This window comes from Staurois parvus, unplaced genomic scaffold (genome assembly GCF_062004578.1).
Source record: "Staurois parvus isolate SC_StPar_1 unplaced genomic scaffold, SC_StPar_1.0 ptg001920l, whole genome shotgun sequence".
Taxonomy (NCBI): domain Eukaryota; kingdom Metazoa; phylum Chordata; class Amphibia; order Anura; family Ranidae; genus Staurois; species Staurois parvus.
The window spans coordinates 17205-37238 of record NW_028319716.1 but is presented as its reverse complement, the minus strand read 5'-3'; the positions used below and the strand labels follow the sequence as shown (position 1 = coordinate 37238).

Here is a 20034-nt window from a genome sequence, read left to right as displayed (position 1 = left end):
ACACCATCATAATACCAATCTTTGACACTCTATACATAGAACACTACACCCCCAACATGGCCGACCACTGGACACCATCATAATACAATTATAGTACACTCTATACATAGCACACTACACTCCCAACATGGCCGACCACTGGACACCATCATAATACCAATCTATGACACTCTATACATAGAACACTACACCCCCAACATGGCCGACCACCGGACACCATCATAATACAATTATAGTACACTCTATACATAGAACACTACACCCCCAACATGGTCGACCACTGGACACCATCAAAATACCAATCTATGACACTCTATACATAGAACACTACACCCCCAACATGGCCAACCACTGGACACCATCATAATACCAATCTATTACACTCTATACATAGAACAGTACACCCCCAACATGGCCAACCACTGGACACCATCATAATACAATTCTATTACACTCTATACATAGAACACTACACCCCCAACATGGCCGACCACTGGACACCATCATAATACCAATCTATTACACTCTATACATAGAACACTACACCCCCAACATGGCCGACCACTGGACACCATCATAATACCAATCTATTACACTCTATACATAGAACACTACACCCCCAACATGGCCGACCACTGGACACCATCATAATACCAATCTATTACACTCTATACATAGAACACTACACCCCCAACATGGCCGACCACTGGACACCATCATAATACAATTATAGTACACTCTATACATAGAACACTACACCCCCAACATGGCCGACCACTGGACACCATCATAATACCAATCTATTACACTCTATACATAGAACACTACACCCCCAACATGGCCGACCACTGGACACCATCATAATACCAATCTATTACACTCTATACATAGAACTATCAGGACTATTTCCACGTCGTAGACTTACAACAAGGCAATGTATCGGCACGTCACCTGGAGAAAATAATTGTTCATACCAGCGATCGGCGAGTTGGATTTGCCTGACGTCAGCCGGCCCTGTTTGTAATTAATTCTTAAATGTCAGTTTCCTGGATCTGTTGCTAAATCTAAATAAACACGGCTTAATTTTCCCATCTGCGATTTTTTTTCTGGTTTAAAAATATCCTCGGTCATTCGTGAACTTTTCTCACTGCGGAGAGTAGCTGGCTTTTGTTACGCGCTGTCAAACTCGTTTCTGTGTCACCAAAACAAAACAGGAAATCGCAGCATCAGGGGGAATGAAGGACAAACTTCAGGCACTCGGCATGTGAAAGTGGTCAGAGAGGTTCTGCAGCTGTGCTAAAGTCAGAAAGTCCTATCAATTTACAAACCTGTTCTTTATGACTCCACCGCATTTCATCCAAATGGACCCTGGTGTTTGAAAATTTACTGATTTCGTTTTTTTGATGGATCACAAGGGGACACTAGGAATCTTCTCCATTGGCAACTTCCGCCAAGTTTCAACCACTTTCGATGAAGCTGGAATCAAACTCCAGAGAGATCGAATGTGGAAGTGTCACCAATGGGGACTGTCATGTATGGTTGGGATTGTGGACCCTCCATGCAGATTGCTCGATGGATGACTGTGTGCTTGGAGAACTACATCTGACCTGGCACATGAAGGTACATTGATGAGGATCTTGGACCGCACAGTATACAGGACTCAAAGGACTGACAGGAGTCCAATGCAGTAATGAGATGTTGGTCCTACAGACAGGACACAGATTACTGATAGGAAACACTTACAGCACTGGGGTGCAGGGCTCCCTGGGATGCTGAGTGTACAGGAACACAGAGGTAACTATGAGGAATACCAAGGTGCACAGGCATCCCAGAGTAGCAATGCACCAAATTCATCAGGAAACTCTAGCAACAGGTAGAGGTGCTCGGGGACACCGAGCAGGAACGACTAGAAGTACCCTGTGAGACGCTGACGCACACTGCGGACAAAAGTGACGATGACAAATAGCAGACAGAAATTCACAGGGAATCAGAGAGAGGCTGGAATGATGAAAGCTGGAAAAGGTGCACAGGAAAACGGAGACCCAAGAATACTGGAGCGTTCAACGGACACAACGGGTGCAAGGACATACTGTAGGTAGTAAGCAGGATCACACCAGGAGTCACTGGGGACAGGCTGAAATACACTGGGGACACTGGAGGTACAGAGATCACACTGTAAGGCACACGGAGATGCTTGCAAGCAGACACTAGGAACAAGGGGGGTCCAGCTACAAGATCACTATGAATATTGTGGTCGCTCGGAGTCTGTTAGAACATAGAACATTAGGAGTACAGGGGACACTTGTAATCTTCTCAGGAAGCCATGGACACAAGGAAGCACTGGGGATACATTAAGAATGTTCTCAATTGGAAATCACGAGGACATTAAGAACCTTCTCCATTAGAAATCATTGGGAATACTAGGAACCTTCTCCACTGGAAATTAGGGGGGGGCCTAGGAACCTTTTCCACTGGAAATCACAAGGGACACTAGAAACATTCTCCACTGGAAATCATGGGGGTGGGTGGGCACTAGGAATCTTCTTCACTAGAAATCACAAGGGGATACAAAGAAACTTCTCCACTGGAAATCATTAGGGAGACTAGAAAGTTTCTCTACTGGAAATCACAGGGTACCCTAGGAATCTTCTCCACTGGAAATCACAAGGGACACCAGGAATCTTCTCCACTGGAAATCACAAGGGACACCAGGAATCTTCTCCACTGGAAATCATGGGGTACACTAGGAACCTTATCCGCTGGAAATTACAGGGGACACTAGGAACCTTCTCCACTGGAAATCACAAGGGACACTAGAAACCTTTACCCACTGGGAATCGTAGGGTGGGGCACTAGGAACCTTCCCCACTGGAAATCACAGGGGACACTAGGAACCTTCTCCACTGGAAATCACAGAGGATTCTAGAAACCTTCTACACGGGAAATCAAAGTGGACATTAGGAACCTTCTCCACTGGAAATCATGGGGGACACTAGGATTCATCTCCACTTGAAATCACAGGGAACACTAGGAACTTTCTCCACTTAAAATCATAGGGGACACTAGGAACCTTCGCCACTGGAAATCACAAGGTGAAACTAGGAACCTTCGCCACTGGAAATCACAGAGGACGCTAGAAACCGTCTCCACTGGAAACCACAAGGGGACACTAGGAATCTTCTCCACTGGAAATCACGGGGGACACTAGGAACCTCCTCCACTGGAAATCACAGTGGACATTAGGAACCTTCTCCACTAGAAATCATGGGGGACACTAGGAACTTTCTCCACTTGAAATCACAGGGGACACTGGGCACCTTCTCCACTGGAAATCACAAGGTCACACTAGGAACCTGCTTCACTGGAAATCACCGGGGACACAAGGAATTTTCTCCACTGGAATTCATGAGGAACACTAAAAATATTCTCCACTGGAAATCCCAAGGGACACTAGGAACTTTCTCCACTTGAAATCACAAAAGAACACTAGGAATCTTCTCCCCTGGAAATTATGGGGGACACTAGGAACCTTCTCCACCTGGAATCATGGGGGACACTTTGAGCTTTCTCCTCTAGAAATTACAGGGGATACTATAAACCTTCTCTACTGGAAATCATGAGGGGGAAGGGGCACTAGGAATCTTCTCCACTGGAAAATTACAAGGAACACTAGGAACCTTCTCCACTGGAAACAATAGGGGACACTAGGAATCTTTTCCACTGGAAATCATGGGGGTCACTAGGAAGTTTCTGTACTAAAAATTACAGGAAACACTAGGAACCTTCTCCACTGGAAATCATGGGGGACACTAGGAACCTTCTCCACTGGAAATCATGGGGGACACAAGGAACCTTCTCCACTGGAAATCACAAGGGGACACTAGGAACCTTCTCCACTAATAATCATGGAAGACACCAGGAAGTTCTTCTACTGCAAATCACAGGGAACACTAGGAACCTTCTCCACTTGAAATCAACAGGGACACAAGGAATCTTCTCCACCTGAAATCACGGGGGACACTTTGAGCCTTCTCCTCTAGAAATCTCAGGGGATACTATAAGCCTTCTCCACTGGAAATCATGGGGGGGGAGGGGTCACTAGGAATCTTCTCCACTTGAAAATACAAGGTGACACTAGGAATCTTCTCCACTGGAAAATACAAGGTGACACTAGGAATCTTCCCCACTTGAAATTATAGCGGTCACTAGGAACCTTCTACACTGGAATCACAGGGGACACTAGGAATTTTCTGCACTGCAAATCACAAAGGGACACTAGGAACCTTCTGCACTGGAAATCACAGGGGACACTAGGAATCTTCTCCACTGGAAATCACGGGGGGCACTATGAATTTTCGTAACTGGAAACCACTAGGAACCTTCTTCACATGAAATCATGGGGGGGGGGGGGGGGACTAGGAACCTTCTTCACATGAAATCATGGGCGGGGGGGACTAGGAACCTTTTTCACATGAAATCATTGGGTGGACATTAGGAAACTTCTCCACTGCAAATCATGGGGGGCACTAGGAACCTTCTCCACTAGAAGTCATGGGGGACACTAAGAACCTTCTCTACTGGAAATCAAGACTTCTTCGAAGTTCATCAAAACAGAGGCAATTCAGGTCATCCCTAATAGCTCTTGATGTTTCAATGTTAAAATAAACTTTATTGAAACTGTCAATTTATTGCACAGTTTCAACCTCATATTGCTGCTCAACTGAACATGTGAGTGGCAGATTGCCTATGGCGGTCATGTGTGCAATTCTCGGTGCATGGAAAAAAGATTCATACTAACTTAACATGGCCATGGTCGCTCCCCCAACAACTGGTGCTCTCCTCTATTTCCCTGAACTCCAACGGTGGACTGTTCCTTGAAGTCCTCATGCACAATGCAGGGCTAAGCGCTCTGGACCTGCATCAGAGGGCCTGCAACTGCCAGAGCATAGGGGAGAAGAGGCAATGGGGACTGGTCTACCAGTGTAGAGGAACAGGTATATAAAACCACTTTTTGTGGACCCTGAGACTTAAACGAACATTTAGCCCTTGTAGTGAGGGGCAGCCCCAGAGCAAGGGAGGATTTTAGCCGTTCCCCAGAGTTCAGCTTTAAATATATTCCTCAGTAACTGCCAAAGCTATAAATTCAAATGCAATTACCAGCTCAGATATTACCTTGTAAAAGAGTGTAAGAAGTAAAACGTTGGTTCTAACACTTCTCTGCTATATTCAAAACAACAACAAAAAAACATTTGGGCCTTAAAAATCAAGTTTTTCCCTTAAAGTGCCCATGTATATAACCAAGACTGTGTAATAACTTTGGTCTTATAATAATTATAGAATTACAATAACAACATAATAAACAACAATAATAACCAAAACTGATAACTCCTCCCCCTTCCCTTTCCCCACAATCCCTTTGGGATCCAGAAAGCTGACTTACCTTTTTATTGCTTTGTAGCAGAGAATAACCACTATAAAGAGGACTACAGCCGCGAGGACGATGAGCAGGAAATGCCACCACGTCTCCTCTACGCAGCATGCCGGGATTTTAACTGCAAAAACAAAAATTGACCAATCAGTAAGAGGGCTTTGAGCTTCCCCACTCTCAAGGAATCAGCAGCTAGCCTGCATCAGTTAAGACCCCAGAAGATGACTGAGATCTGCATATCCAGCAGACACACAGATCACCCTGGGCTAAAATCATCCACCATTCATACTCTTCCTAAAACATATCTCTATCATTCCTGCAGCCATTGAGAACTACTGTGAGAGCTGTGATTGGTCACAGCTTGTCACATGGTACAAAGCTGTTGTGAATAGCCCTGTATCATGTGATCTCTGTGATCATTCACAGATTTCACACGTAGTAAGCAATGATGTCAGAAGTGACGTCTTGCTTACTACTATTCATGTGATCACTGACTGGCCAATCAGGGATCACATGATCGGGACCTCACACATGGGTCCCGTACAGCGATCGGTGTTCCGTTGTGTCCCAGGGAGCATGCACAGGCAGTGAATGCGGGAGGACGATTATAAACGGCACTGCTCCTGTCCGGCTGTTTATATACATGGGCCGGACAGGAAGTGGTTAACAGACAACCGGGCAGGGCTGACACCATTCCTTGCAAACAGTGACATCCTGCTTACTACTATTCATGTGATCACTGATTGGCCAATCAGTGATCACATGAATCACACAGAGGTCCCGTACAACAATCGATGTTCTGCTGTGTCCAAAAGACACAGAGGGTACCGGATCGCAGTGCTGCGCTCTCCCAGGGAGTGCGCACAGGCAGTTTATAAACGGCAACCCGCTTCAGCAGTGCTCCCGCCTGGCCAATCATGTACATGGGCCAGACGGTAAGTGGTTACAAAAACATCCAAACGCAAACGCTTATAAAGGCCGTTATCCGCGTTTACACAAGTTTACAAGCGTTTGAAACACTGATAAAATCTCCTGAACGCAAGTTTGGTGCATTCAAAAAATCGACTGTATACTCAACTGCCGGTGAAGGACTGTAAAGGACGATGTGTACACGGACAGGAGAACGTTAGGGAGAGTTCAGAGGCTGCTTAACAAAATGCAGAAAAGCTCCTAAATGTGCGTTTATCGGGTGCAGTGTGCATGGAGCCTCAGGACGAGTTTGCTTTAACCACTTCCCGTCTGGCCATTGTATATAAACGGCCTCCCCGCCCCCTACTTGTGTGTGCTCCCTGGGAGCAAGCAGCACCACGATCCAGTGCCCGCTGCATCCTCCAGACACAGTGGAACACCGATCGTCGGACGGGACCTCTGTGTGAGGTCCCATCATGTGATCATTGATTGGCCAATCAGTGATCACATGAAGAGTAGTAAGCAAGATGTCACTTCTGACATCATTGCTTACTACATGTGAAATCTGTGAATGAGCACAGAGGTCACATGGTACAGAGCTATTCACAAAAGGCCTTGTACCATGTGACAAGCTGTGACCAATCACAGCTCTCACGGTATTTCTCAATATCTGCAAGAATGCACACAGAGAGAAGGAGAAATGATTGCTTTTACAGCCTTTATGGGTATAAAAGTAATCAGTGTAAAAAAAAAATCTTCATCACCCCCCACAAGAAGTACAGTGTCACCATGGTGACACTACTGCTAGGGTGACGGTATGTAAAAAAAACAAAAAAAAAAAACTAATAATAATATAAAAAAAAAAAAAAATTTAAAAAACAAATTTGAAAAATTATAATTTTTGGTTATAAACTAATTTGGGTTATTTTTTATTTTTTACTAAAAAGATAACGGAATACATTTTGGCCAAGATTTATGAAGAAATATTATTTATTTGCAAAATTTTATAAGAAAAACACTTTTTTTTTCAAAATTTTTGGACATTTTCATTTACATAGCAAAAAAAATTAAAATCCCAGAGGTGAATAAATACCACCAAAATAAAGCTTTATCTGTCTCAAAAAAATGCTAAAAAATTCATATGGGTACAGTGTTGCATGACTGCGCAATTGTCATTCACAGCGTGATAGCGCTGAAAGCTGAAAATTGGCCTGGACTGGAAGGGGGGGAAAGTGTCCGGACTGGAAGGGGGGGGGGGGAAGGTGTCCGGACTGAAAGGGGGGAAAGTGTCCGGACTGGAAGGGGGTGAAAGTGTCCGGACTGGAAGGGGGGGGAAAGTGTCTGGACTGGAAGGGGGTGAAAGTGTCCGGACTGGAAGGGGGGGAAAGTGTCCGGACTGGAAGGGGGTGAAAGTGTCCGGACTGGAAGGGGGTGAAAGTGTCCGAACTGGAAGGGGGTGAAAGTGTCCGGACTGGAAGGGGGGGGAAAGTGTCCGGACTGGAAGGGGGGAAAGTGTCCGGACTGGAAGGGGGTGAAAGTGTCCGAACTGGAAGGGGGTGAAAGTGTCCGGACTGGAAGGGGGGGGGGGAAGTGTCTGGACTGGAAGGGGGTGAAAGTGTCCGGACGGGAAGGGGGGGGGAAAGTGTCCGGACTGGAAGGGGGGGGGGAAAGTGTCTGGACTGGAAGGGGGGGAAAGTGTCCGGACTGGAAGGGGCGGAAGTGTCCGGACTGGAAGGGGGGAAAGTGTCCGAACTGGAAGGGGGGAAAGTGTCCGGACTGGAAGGGGGGGGGGAAGTGTCCGGACAGGAAGGGGGGGAAAGTGTCCGGACTGGAAGGGGGGGGAAAGTGTCCGGACTGGAAAGGGGGGAAAGTGTCCGGACTGGAAAGGGGTGAAAGTGTCCGGACTGGAAGGGGGGAAAGTGTCCGGACTGGAAGGGGGGGGAAAGTGTCCGGACTGGAAAGGGGTGAAAGTGTCCGGACTGGAAGGGGGGAAAGTGTCCGGACTGGAAGGGGGGGAAGTGTCCGGACTGGAAGGGGGGGAAAGTGTCCGGACTGGAAGGGGGGGAAGTGTCCGGACTGGAAGGGGGGGAAGTGTCCGGACTGGAAGGGGGGGGGGAAAGTGTCCGGACTGGAAGGGGGGAAAGTGTCCGGACTGGAAGGGGGGGAAGTGTCCGGACTGGAAGGGGGGGAAGTGTCCGGACTGGAAGGGGGGGAAGTGTCCGAACTGGAAGGGGGGGAAGTGTCCGGACTGGAAGGGGGGGGGGAAGTGTCCGGACAGGAAGGGGGGGAAAGTGTCCGGACTGGAAGGGGGGGGAAAGTGTCCGGACTGGAAAGGGGGGAAAGTGTCCGGACTGGAAAGGGGTGAAAGTGTCCGGACTGGAAGGGGGGGAAGTGTCCGGACTGGAAGGGGGGGAAGTGTCCGGACTGGAAGGGGGGGAAAGTGTCCGGACTGGAAGGGGGGAAAGTGTCCGGACTGGAAGGGGGGGAAGTGTCCGGACTGGAAGGGGGGGAAGTGTCCGGACTGGAAGGGGTTAAATGGAGTTTCTCGTTCTCCTGTAACTGGTTCTCTTCCCTCTGAACATTCTTTCTTGTAATGAAGTGAATTCCCTTTCCCTGGGCGTTCGGTTATTACACAATTGGAGACGTTATCTGCTGGTCCCGTGTGTGGGGCGGGTTATCTTCAGTCGGTCTCATTCTTGCTATAGTTACAGGTGTGTAAACTCTCACAGACCTCTCATGAATCACGGACTTCGCAGGAACGGTTTATTGCTTTTACTACTTACAGATGTGCAATCTCTCTCAGACCTTCAACAACAATCTAGTTTAGTGCTGAGCGGGGATTTTTTTCAGCAGGAACGCAATTCTGACACCTCCAGCACTGAATGTATGCAATGGCAGGGGGTGTGGTGTGTGCTGGAGGGTCTATTGATGCTTTGCTGCTGGGGGATCTATTGCTACTGGGGGGTCTTATCTTGTTGTTAGGGATCTACTGTTGAGGGGGAGGTTGCTGGCTGCTGGAGGGTCTATTGATGCTGGCTTCTGATAGATCTGTTGTTGCTGCATGTGAGGGGTCTAATGTTGTGCGAGGGATCTATTGTTGCTGGGGGTGGGGTCTATTGTTGCTGGATGGGGTCTATTGTTGCTGCAGGGAAACTATTGTTTCTGGAGTGGTAGTCTGTTTATGCTGGGGGGAACTATTGTTGCTGGGGTGGGGTCTATTCTTCCTGGGGTAGTCTATTGTGGTGTATGGGATCTATTGTTGCTGGAGGATCTATTGTTGTTGGCTGCAGGGGATCTTTTGGGGACAATGGGAGACTGAGAAGGAGGGAGTTCCTGCACCTATTTTCTGAGAAAAAAAAAGTCCTGGTGCTGAGTAGTATTAAACCCTCAGTGTTTTATAGATGAACACATTGAGCACCATACATTCCCCAGTATTCTCAGTGCTGCTTCCCTGAACTTCCAGTCATCACAGGAAAGTAGTAACAGTGGACAGTACAGTTTGGAGTCAGTCTGTTAATTGGGAGGGGGAGGGAGGGAGGAGCAGGGGAGTGCCTTGCCATTCTAGTCTATAGGGCTGTGTGTTCCTATTGATGCACACAGTGCAGGGAGACACAACTCTGTTCCTTGTGTAGCACCCTCCTGGTTAGCTAAGGGGAGCTCTAGGTCCAAATGCTAGATAGAGGCTGAGTAGCAGCCTGGGTGGAATAGTCAGAAGGTCACATTTTGATCAGAGTCCAGTCCTTGTGCGTTTGATTTCTTATTCAGTTCAGGGGATTAGAACTTGGATGGGGTAAGAGGGGTACAGGACACCCAAAGGAACTGAAATCTGAGGACAAATTCCTGAACTATTCAAAGCTTCTGTTCTCTGACACCATCACTGATGGAGTGCTAGCCAGCAGCTCCAGTTGTACCACCCCAGACCTGTTAGACTTCCCCTTCCCTGTCCGAACACAGATCCACGGACACCACCGCTGGCCATACAAGACGAGACAGCACCGGACTTGTATTAAAACAGGAAATAGACTGCTTTATTTTAACATAGATACAAGATATATACACAGGGCGGGGAAATACACCCAGTAACAGGAAACACATCAGCAGGCCATCCCATCAGGGGGAAGGGCTGCCGAAAACACCCCCCACCAAGCCAGTACAAACACATATATCCCATAATAGTTTGCTCCCATGCAAGACACACAATAGAACAATGGGATGCACCACATGGCAGTGAACAATGGACAACCCCCACATCAATACACAAACACATATATCCCATAATAGTTTGCTCCCAAGCAAGATACACAATAGAACAATGGGACCACATGGCAGTAAACAATGAACAACCCCCCACACCCCACCTATACATGTCTACTTAATAGCAAGACATTTCACCCTGTACCCCTAACAGGCATAGGGTGACTTACACATAATAGGAATATGGGGAGCTGAGACAGGAATCTCCCCACCTCTCCAAAGGGGGCTGTGTTCCATGGGCCCCCCCACCCAACGTGACTGCCGTCACTAGTAGGTGAGTGCAAGTGTACTCACTCAGATCCTCTCCCGTACCGCTTGCAGGATGGCTGCCGCTATCAGGCTTATCAGCTGCCATACAGGTGGTCCTCTCTCAGGGGGCCAGTGAGTCCCGAGTTTTCCTCCTTTCCAGCTCCAGGCTGGCAGGCAGGCAGGCCCCATCTCACTAGGCCCTCTTGGCAGCCTTCTACCTCCAACCTCACATCTTCTTGCTCCACAATCCTCTCTCACCACCCGACTCACCTGCTACTGAGCAGGCTCTTCCACTTCTAAGGGAGCCCCAGCCCCTTGCCAAGCCTCCTGCTGGGGATTGGCTGAGGTCACTCATGAGTGTAGCCAGCCACTCCTCAGATCCTCCCACTGCCTCCAAGGCCCTCCTCCGAAAGCCTCAGAGCAGAGGGGCTGGCCTGCAGAGTCTCTCAGTCCTGACCAGAATTTGACCCCTCTGACTATCTCGCCTGAGCTGCTAATCAGCTCCTCTCTAGCTGTCAGGGTCTAGCTCCCCCTAGCTGGAGGTGCTACACATATAGGAAGGTGCTACATATATAAATGCATTTTCTTACACTTTTTTATTCAGTGACCCCCGGTTCACATATCTGCGCTCCTGCAGTCCATGTTTTGCATGAGTACGCGAGCCCATTCATTTGAATGAACTCCCATGCCCTGGGAAATGCAGGGAAGAAGTCCCTGCACTTCTTCTGAAAACGCAGCCCGCATGGGAACCTTAATTCCCAGTATGGTTGCGATTTCCAGTGCGGGCCGCGTGCCATTAGAAATAATGGCGTCCGCAGCGGCATCACCCGCTCATATGTGAACCAAGCCTAAAAGGAAAGGGTAGGAGTGAGGGTGATATGTAGAAGCCGTGTGGTGGAGATGAGGGGTAATGTAAGGACAATTCCAGTGCGGGTGGAGTGACATTAGAATTAATGGCACCCGCCCGCGGGTCCGCATTCCTGTGTGCGGCTGCATGGATTTTTGTGCGGATCCGCAGCGGCACCACCAACACAGATGTGAACCTACCCTGAAAGGTTTCGTTATCACAAGCGCCCTAACAGGCCCCCTTGTGATAGCTTTGAGCAGGTGACAGTTCCTCTTTATGTAGACATCGGGGGTCTAGTAGACCTCTGATGTCTCCCCTGCCCTCCACTGCAGCTAACCAAGTACAGATCATGCTTGACTAGCTACTTCTCTGGCTGTAACAGAAGACAAAATCCTCGTCACTCCCAGGATAATCCACCACAGCGGAGAAGGGGGACTGGATGTTCCTCCATGTGAGGTCAGCCCAGCAGTTTCACGTTTCCCCAACTCTCCCATTTCTCCTTTAAAAGCTTTGTGACAGTTTTGAGCAGGTGACAGTTCTTCTTTATGTAGACATCGGGGGTCTAGTAGAGCTCTGATGTCTCCCCTGCCCTCCACTGCAGCTAACCAAGTACAGATCATGCTTGATTAGCTACTTCCCTGGCTGTAACAGAAGACAAAATCCTCGTCACTCCCAGGATAATCCACCACAGCGGAGACGGGGGACTGGATGTTACGAGGTCAGGTCATGCGAGGTCAGCCCAGCGGTTTAACGTGTCCCTGACTCTCCCATTTCGCCTGTAAAAGCGATCGTTTTTGCAAAACAGCTGATCGCTGCCCAACAGAAACAGCAGCAAGATCATGGCTGCTGACAGGACGTTTATGCACTTGCATCTGTCAGCAGAATTATTCGCTGCCATTCGATTTCTCCTTTAAAAGCTTTGTGACAGCTTTGAGCAGGTGACAGTTCCTCTTTATGTAGACATTGGGGGTCTAGTAGACCTCTGATGTCTCCCCTGCAGCTAACCAAGCACAGATCGTACTTGATTAGCTACTTCCCTGGCTGTAACAGAAGACAAAATCCTCGTCACTCCCAGGATAATCCACCACATCGGAGAAGGGGGACTGGATGTTCCTCCATGCGAAGTCAGCCCAGCGGTTTAACGCGTCTCCAACTCTCCCATTTCGCCTGTAAAAGCGATCATTTTTGCAAAACAGCTGATCGCTGCCCAACAGAAACAGCAGCAAGATCATGGCTGCTGACAGGACGTTTATGCACTTGCATCGGTCAGCAGAATCGTTCGATGCCAGGTTATGACAAGGCGGGTAAAATAAACCCCCCCATTAAAATACAGCACATGAAAGTCACCAGTGAAAGGGACAAAGGCATTTTTTATTTTCCTTCTGTACTCGGTGGCAGGTGCATAAAAATTTATCGATAAGGAGGGGGGGGGGGGAGCACGGTGACCTCTGTCACATCAACAGATTTATGACGCTCAGAATAGTTGCTGCATTACGGGAGATATCGATCTGGTGTTCCGGGCAAAGACAAATTTCATCGTGAGTTCCCCTTCAGAAAATCCCTTCCGCTGCACTGAATCTAATTATTATAAATCACACGGCCGCATGCAACAAGCACGCAGAGCGCGCGGCCTGAGCTGAGCCAGAACAGCAGAGACCCTCAGGATCAAGGAAACGACGAGAATGGTGCTCCCAGCCTCTCATGTCAAAATTGACACTTTCATAGTATTCCATAGTATTTGTGGACTTCCGCGTTTCCTTAGCTCCGCAACCGACAAAGAAAAATAATTATTGTTTTGCTAATAATTAAATTACAAGTGCTTATATGCTAATGGTAGCTTCTTTAAGTAATAATATCAGGTTCGCTTGTTAGAATGACTTTGCAGAAGATGTCTTGGAATATCTTGCTGTGGAACACAAAGACAGAGCATCTCTTTGATCTACAGCAGTGTTTCTCAACCTTTTTTCAGTCAAGGCAAGCTCTAAAATTATGGACAGTCTTGAGACACCTTCTAAAATTATGGACAGTCTTGAGACACCTTCTAAAATTATGGACAGTCTTGAGACACCTTCTAAAGTTATGGACAATGTCAAGGCACCCTCTAAAATTATGAACAGTCTCAAGGCACCCTCTAAAATTATGGACAGTCTTAAGGCACCCTCTAAAATTATGGACAGCCTTGAGACAACCTCTAAAATTATGGACAGTCTTAAGGCACCCTCTAAAATTATGGACAGCCTTGAGACACCCTCTAAAATTATGGGCAATGTCAAGGCACCCTCTAAAATTATGGAAAGTTTCGAGACACCCTCTAAATTATGGACAGTCTTGAGGCACCCTCTAAAATTATGGGCAATGTCAAGGCACCCACTAAAATTATGGGCAGTCTCGAGACACCCTCTAAATTATGGACAGTCCTGAGGGACCCTCTAAAATTATGGACAGTTTTGAGACACCTGCTAAAATTATTGACAGTCTTGAGGCACCCTCTAAAATTATAGGCAGTCTTGAGACACCCTATAACAGTGATGGCAAACCCGTGGCACGCGTGCCACAGCCGGCACGCCGAGACTTATCTGTGGGCACGCCAGGAGAATCCAGCGGCGCGCTGTCTTCCCGGCTGTAGTGTGCGTGACAGCCGGGTCCCAAGTGCGCATGCACAAGAAGCAGTTCTCTTTGTGAATGGTAAGGCGGTACCTGGGACACATGACAGATCCCAGAAGCCGCTGGACCAATCACAAAGCGCAGCGCTTCTCGCGCATGCGCACTGGGCATCTGACGAGCGCCCACACTACAGAAGCCGGGAAGACAGCGGGCGGCTGGATCGAGGAACAGGTAAGATAAAAAAAAACTCTGCGGAAGTAAGAGCGGGTACCTGTCAAATTCAGGTACCCGCTCCCCCTCCCTCCCCAAAGGTCAGCAGTCATCTCTGTACTGTCCGCAGTCTCTGGTCATCCCTGTGCTGTCCGCAGTCTCTGGTCATCCCCTGTACTGTCCGCAGTCTCTGGTCATCTCCTGTACTGTGTCCGCAGTCTCTGGTCATCCCTGTACTGTGTCCGCAGTCTCTGGTCATCCCTGTGCTGTCCTCAGTCTCTGGTCATCTCCTGTACTGTGTCCGCAGTCTCTGGTCATCTCCTGTACTGTGTCCGCAGTCTCTGGTCATCTCCTGTACTGTGTCCGCAGTCTCTGGTCATCTCCTGTACTGTGTCCGCAGTCTCTGGTCATCCCTGTACTGTCCGCAGTCTCTGGTCATCCCTGTACTGTGTCTGCAGTCTCTGGTCATCCCTGTACTGTGTCTGCAGTCTGTGGTCATCCCTGTACTGTGTCTGCAGTCTCTGGTCATCCCTGTACTGTGTCTGCAGTCTCTGGTCATCCCTGTACTGTGTCCGCAGTCTCTGGTCATCCCTGTACTGTCCGCAGTCTCTGGTCATCCCTGTACTGTCCGCAGTCTCTGGTCATCTCCTGTACTGTTCGCAGTCTCTGGTCATCTCCTGTACTGTGTCCGCAGTCTCTGGTCATCTCCTGTACTGTGTCCGCAGTCTCTGGTCATCTCTTGTACTGTGTCCGCAGTCTCTGGTTATCTCCTGTACTGTGTCCGCAGTCTCTGGTCATCTCCTGTACTGTCCGCAGTCTCTGGTCATCCCTGTACTGTGTCCGCAGTCTCTGGTCATCCCTGTACTGTGTCCGCAGTCTCTGGTCATCTCCTGTACTGTGTCTGCAGTCTCTGGTCATCTCCTGTACTGTGTCCGCAGTCTCTGGTCATCTCCTGTACTGTGTCCGCAGTCTCCTGTCATCTCCTGTACTATGTCCGCAGTCTCCGGTCATCTCCTGTACTGTGTCCGCAGTCTCTGGTCATCCCTGTACTGTGTCCGCAGTCTCTGGTCATCTCCTGTACTGTGTCCGCAGTCTCTGGTCATCCCTGTACTGTGTCCGCAGTCTCTGGTCATCCCTGTACTGTTAATTAGTTTGCACTACTGTACGAGTTGTTTTTTCTAAACCAAAAGCTCGATATTCAGGTTTCATTGCAGTGTTGGCACTTTGAAAGAAATAAGTTGGTTTTGGGTTGCAGTTTGGGCACTCGGGCTCACAAAGGTTCGCCATCACTGCCCTATAAAATTATGGACAATGTCAAGGCACCCTCTAAAACTATGGACAGTCAAATTATGGACAGTCTTGAGACACCCTCTAAAATTATGGACAGTCTTGAGACACCCTCTAAAATTATGGACAGTCTTGAGACACCCTCTAAAATTATGGACAGTCTCCAGACACTCTCTAAAGTTATGGGCAGTCTCGAGGTTCTATATAACGCATCAACATCCACACATGTAGGACACCCAACGTTAGAAGTGATTTATTCTTCCAAAGCAAATACATTTTTGCACACCGGTACTGCCTAGTATTCAAGTGTTTCTCTTCCCCCTCAGTTTCTCTCTATCAATCAGCTAATGTGACCCCAGCACTGACGAAGAGGGGTGGAACAAAGATGATGCGCAGGCAAGCGACATCCTCCTTAGCAACGTATGATGTCATTGGTTCTCAGAATGTCGGTGGCTAGAAGGTTCTAATGAAAACCTCTGGCTTTGTGTAACTAAAAAGCAGGCTTGTTCCACCCGCTGGCTTGTATACAAATTTTTTGGCAATTTCTAGACATTTTGCAAAGGCACCCCTGAAGAAACCACAGGGTACCCTGGTTGAAAAAGGCTGCTCTACAGTAAGGAATTCTCGGAAGATGTCTCAAGGTCCGTCACTAGATAAGGTATTCTGAGAAAGCAGAAATTAATATCTCTTGTAATTAATGATGTGTTGCTTGTGAAAATTCTTTTTTAATTTGAAAAATATTTATGGGTGGGAGGGTACTACATGGCAACTGTCCAAGAATTTTGGTTTTGATCAAGAGTTCAGATCTACGGAAACCGCTGCCGTTTCCAGAAATCTCAATGTGTGCTAATTACCCTACTTTCTAATATCTACTCTTACTTTCTCTCCTAAGTAAACTTGAGCAGAACTTGTTGATTTCCTTATTGCACTTGTGATCCTGTTGCTGGTGAGAACTTACCAGCCACAAGATCACTAAAATGTGCCAGTGAAAACACTCACCTGCTTCCATGTGTCAGTTCCTCACTAGATAGGTGAGTGAGGGTTCCATAGCAATTTTTACTGCTGTCTGTCTCTCCCTGGGAAATTAACCCTGTCCTATTTTGTTCTGATGACCTTTGTCAATAGTGATGAACTAGGGTTAGGTCCAAACTCAAGTTCGTCTGCATCTCAAAGTTAGCCATCATTGCTAGGCCAATACACTGGAGGCAAGAGATTCCCCATTCTGCAACTGATTTACTCAATGGGCTGGGGATGGTTGTAGCACCAGTGGACATAATATGAGCAGATAGCCATGACCCAATTATTATTGACCTAATATGAGCTTGTGACCATGATCCAATGATCATTGAACTAATATGAGCAGATGGCCATGACCCAATGATCAATGACCTAATGTGGACTCATGGCCATGATCCAATGATCATTGACCTAATATGGACACATGGCCATGACCCAATAATCATTGATCTAATATGGACACATGGCCATGACCCAATAATCATTGACCTAATATGGATACATGGCCATGACCCAATAGTCATTGACCTAATGTGGACTCATTGCCATGACCCAATTATCAGTGACCTAATATGGGCACATGGCTATGGCCCAATGATCATTGACCTAATATGGACATATGGCCATGACCCAATAATCATTGACCTAATATGGACACATGGCCATGACCCGATAGTCATTGACCTAATATGGACACATGGCCATGACCCGATAGTCATTGACCTAATATGGACACATGGCCATGACCCGATAGTCATTGACCTAATATGGACATATGGCCATGACCCAATAGTCATTGACCTAATATGGACACATGGCCATGACCCAATAATCATTGACCTAATATGGACACATGGCCATGACCCAATAGTCATTGACCTAATGTGGACTCATTGCCATGACCCAATTATCAGTGACCTAATATGGGCACATGGCTATGGCCCAATGATCATTGACCTAATATGGACATATGGCCATGACCCAATAGTCATTGACCTAATATGGACACATGGCCATGACCCAATAATCATTGACCTAATATGGACACATGGCCATGACCCGATAGTCATTGACCTAATATGGACACATGGCCATGACCCGATAGTCATTGACCTAATATGGATATATGGCCATGACCCTATAGTCATTGACCTAATATGGACACATGGCCATGACCCAATAATCATTGACCTAATATGGACACATGGCCATGACCCGATAGTCATTGACCTAATATGGACACATGGCCATGACCCAATTATCATTGACCTAATATGGGCACATGGCCATGGCCCAATGATCACTGACATAATCTGGACACATGGCCATGACCCAATAGTCATTGACGCAATATGGGCACATGGCCATGGCCCAATGATCACTGACATAATATGGACACATGGCCATGACCCAATAGTCATTGACCTAATATGGACACATGGCCATGACCCAATAGTCATTGACATAATATGGACACATGGCCATGACCCAATAGTCATTGATATAATATGGACACATGGCCATGACCCAATAGTCATTGATATAATATGGACACATGGCCATGACCCAATTATCATTGACCTAATATGGGCACATTGCCATAGCCCAATGATCACTGACATAATCTGGACACATGGCCATGACCCAATAATCATTGACCTAATATGGACACATGGCCATGACCCAATTATTAGTGACCTAATATGGGCACATGGCTATGGCCCAATGATCACTGACTAAAATATGGTCATGACCCGATAATCACTGACCTAATATGGACACATGGCCATGACCCAATAGTCATTGATATAATATGGACACATGGCCATGACCCAATAGTCATTGATATAATATGGACACATGGCCATGACCCAATAGTCATTGATATAATATGGACACATGGCCATGACCCAATTATCATTGACCTGATATGGCACATGGCCATGGCCCAATGATCACTGACATAATCTGGACACATGGCCATGACCCAATAGTCATTGACCTAATATGGGCACATGGGCATGACCCAATGATCACTGACATAATATGAGCACATGGCCATGGCCCAATGATCACTGTATGTAAATATTAAAATGCCTTGATGGGTGGGTGTCAGTCTGCAGGATTGGGTATTTCTAGGTGGGCTTCATTTGCATACAGGCCACTCTAGGTGATGCTTGCATGTGATACTGAGCCTCCATGATTAAAAGAGCTGAAATCCAATGAATCTAAGGGGGGGGGGGGGAGTCAGGCACAGTCAGGTTGGGGAGGAAAGAGCTAGATGATGCTTTACTTAACTCATAGCAGCCTCTAATGCACATTGCGAGAAGCTCATGGTGTGCATTAAAGTCAGAGTAAGCAGTTTCAGTCCAGGAGAGGATCTGGTACAACTGTGCAAGACTGAAGGGGAGGCCGGAGTTCCGCTTTAAAACAGCCATGAGCTTTTTTTTTTCACTACAAGTCCACTTTAATTTCCACAAGGTTATTGTGGTGTTTATTGTGCTTCGGATTTATCCACCCAATCCAATACCTGGGCCTCTATGCCCTATGAACACAACAGATAAAAGAAGCAATCTTCCTTGAAATGAAGTACAGACTTAGCCTGCGGGCAGGAGATAGCGTCTTCACTGACTTAATTACATCCATATCTTAAAGACAATCTCTTGTTACTATTTATTCGTTATCTCCTTTTATATTATCTATGGCTGTGTCATGCTGCCTTACAGAAAGTTTTGCTATTGTAAACTGTTTCAGAGATTCTGGGGCAAATCTAGAAACCTTCTTCCTCATACGCCGGACATTCGCCTCGGGTGTTCTCATCCAACTGCAAATGTTAAAGGGGATTATAAAGTTTACTTCCTCATCCCTGGACATCGGTTGTGGGTTGGTGGTGTGGCAGTCAGCCAATAGAAGCAAGAATGGAAAATTCTCTACTGGAACCAGCAGGAAAGTCTTTAATAGGGTCAGTTATTCACAAAAATACCAGTGAATGGATGGCAGTAGATCGTTGGCCTCTTAATAAATGCAGATGGTACATGGCGGCTCTGTCTGTTCACATTCAAGTGCTGCACCTCCGGGAGTATGTCAGGTTCAGTCGTCTTGTGGCCATTTTTAATGCCTTAAACCTGGACACACATGTGATCTGATTGTCCAATCTCCTTTAGATTTATTAACAGCTACTATATGTAGTGCAAGGTTCTGTGTTACGGCAATGGCGGGTGATGTGGTC

General features: G+C 47.3%; 1 protein-coding gene across 1 annotated transcript in view; it reads right to left on the bottom strand.

Moving 5' to 3' along the window:
• PRIMA1 (proline rich membrane anchor 1) overlaps positions 1-20034 on the bottom strand; it is a 58023-nt gene that overhangs the window by 25108 nt on the left and 12881 nt on the right. The window contains 1 exon segment of the mRNA XM_089664485.1: positions 5441-5552. Within this exon segment, the coding sequence (XP_089520611.1) occupies positions 5441-5552 (112 nt within the window).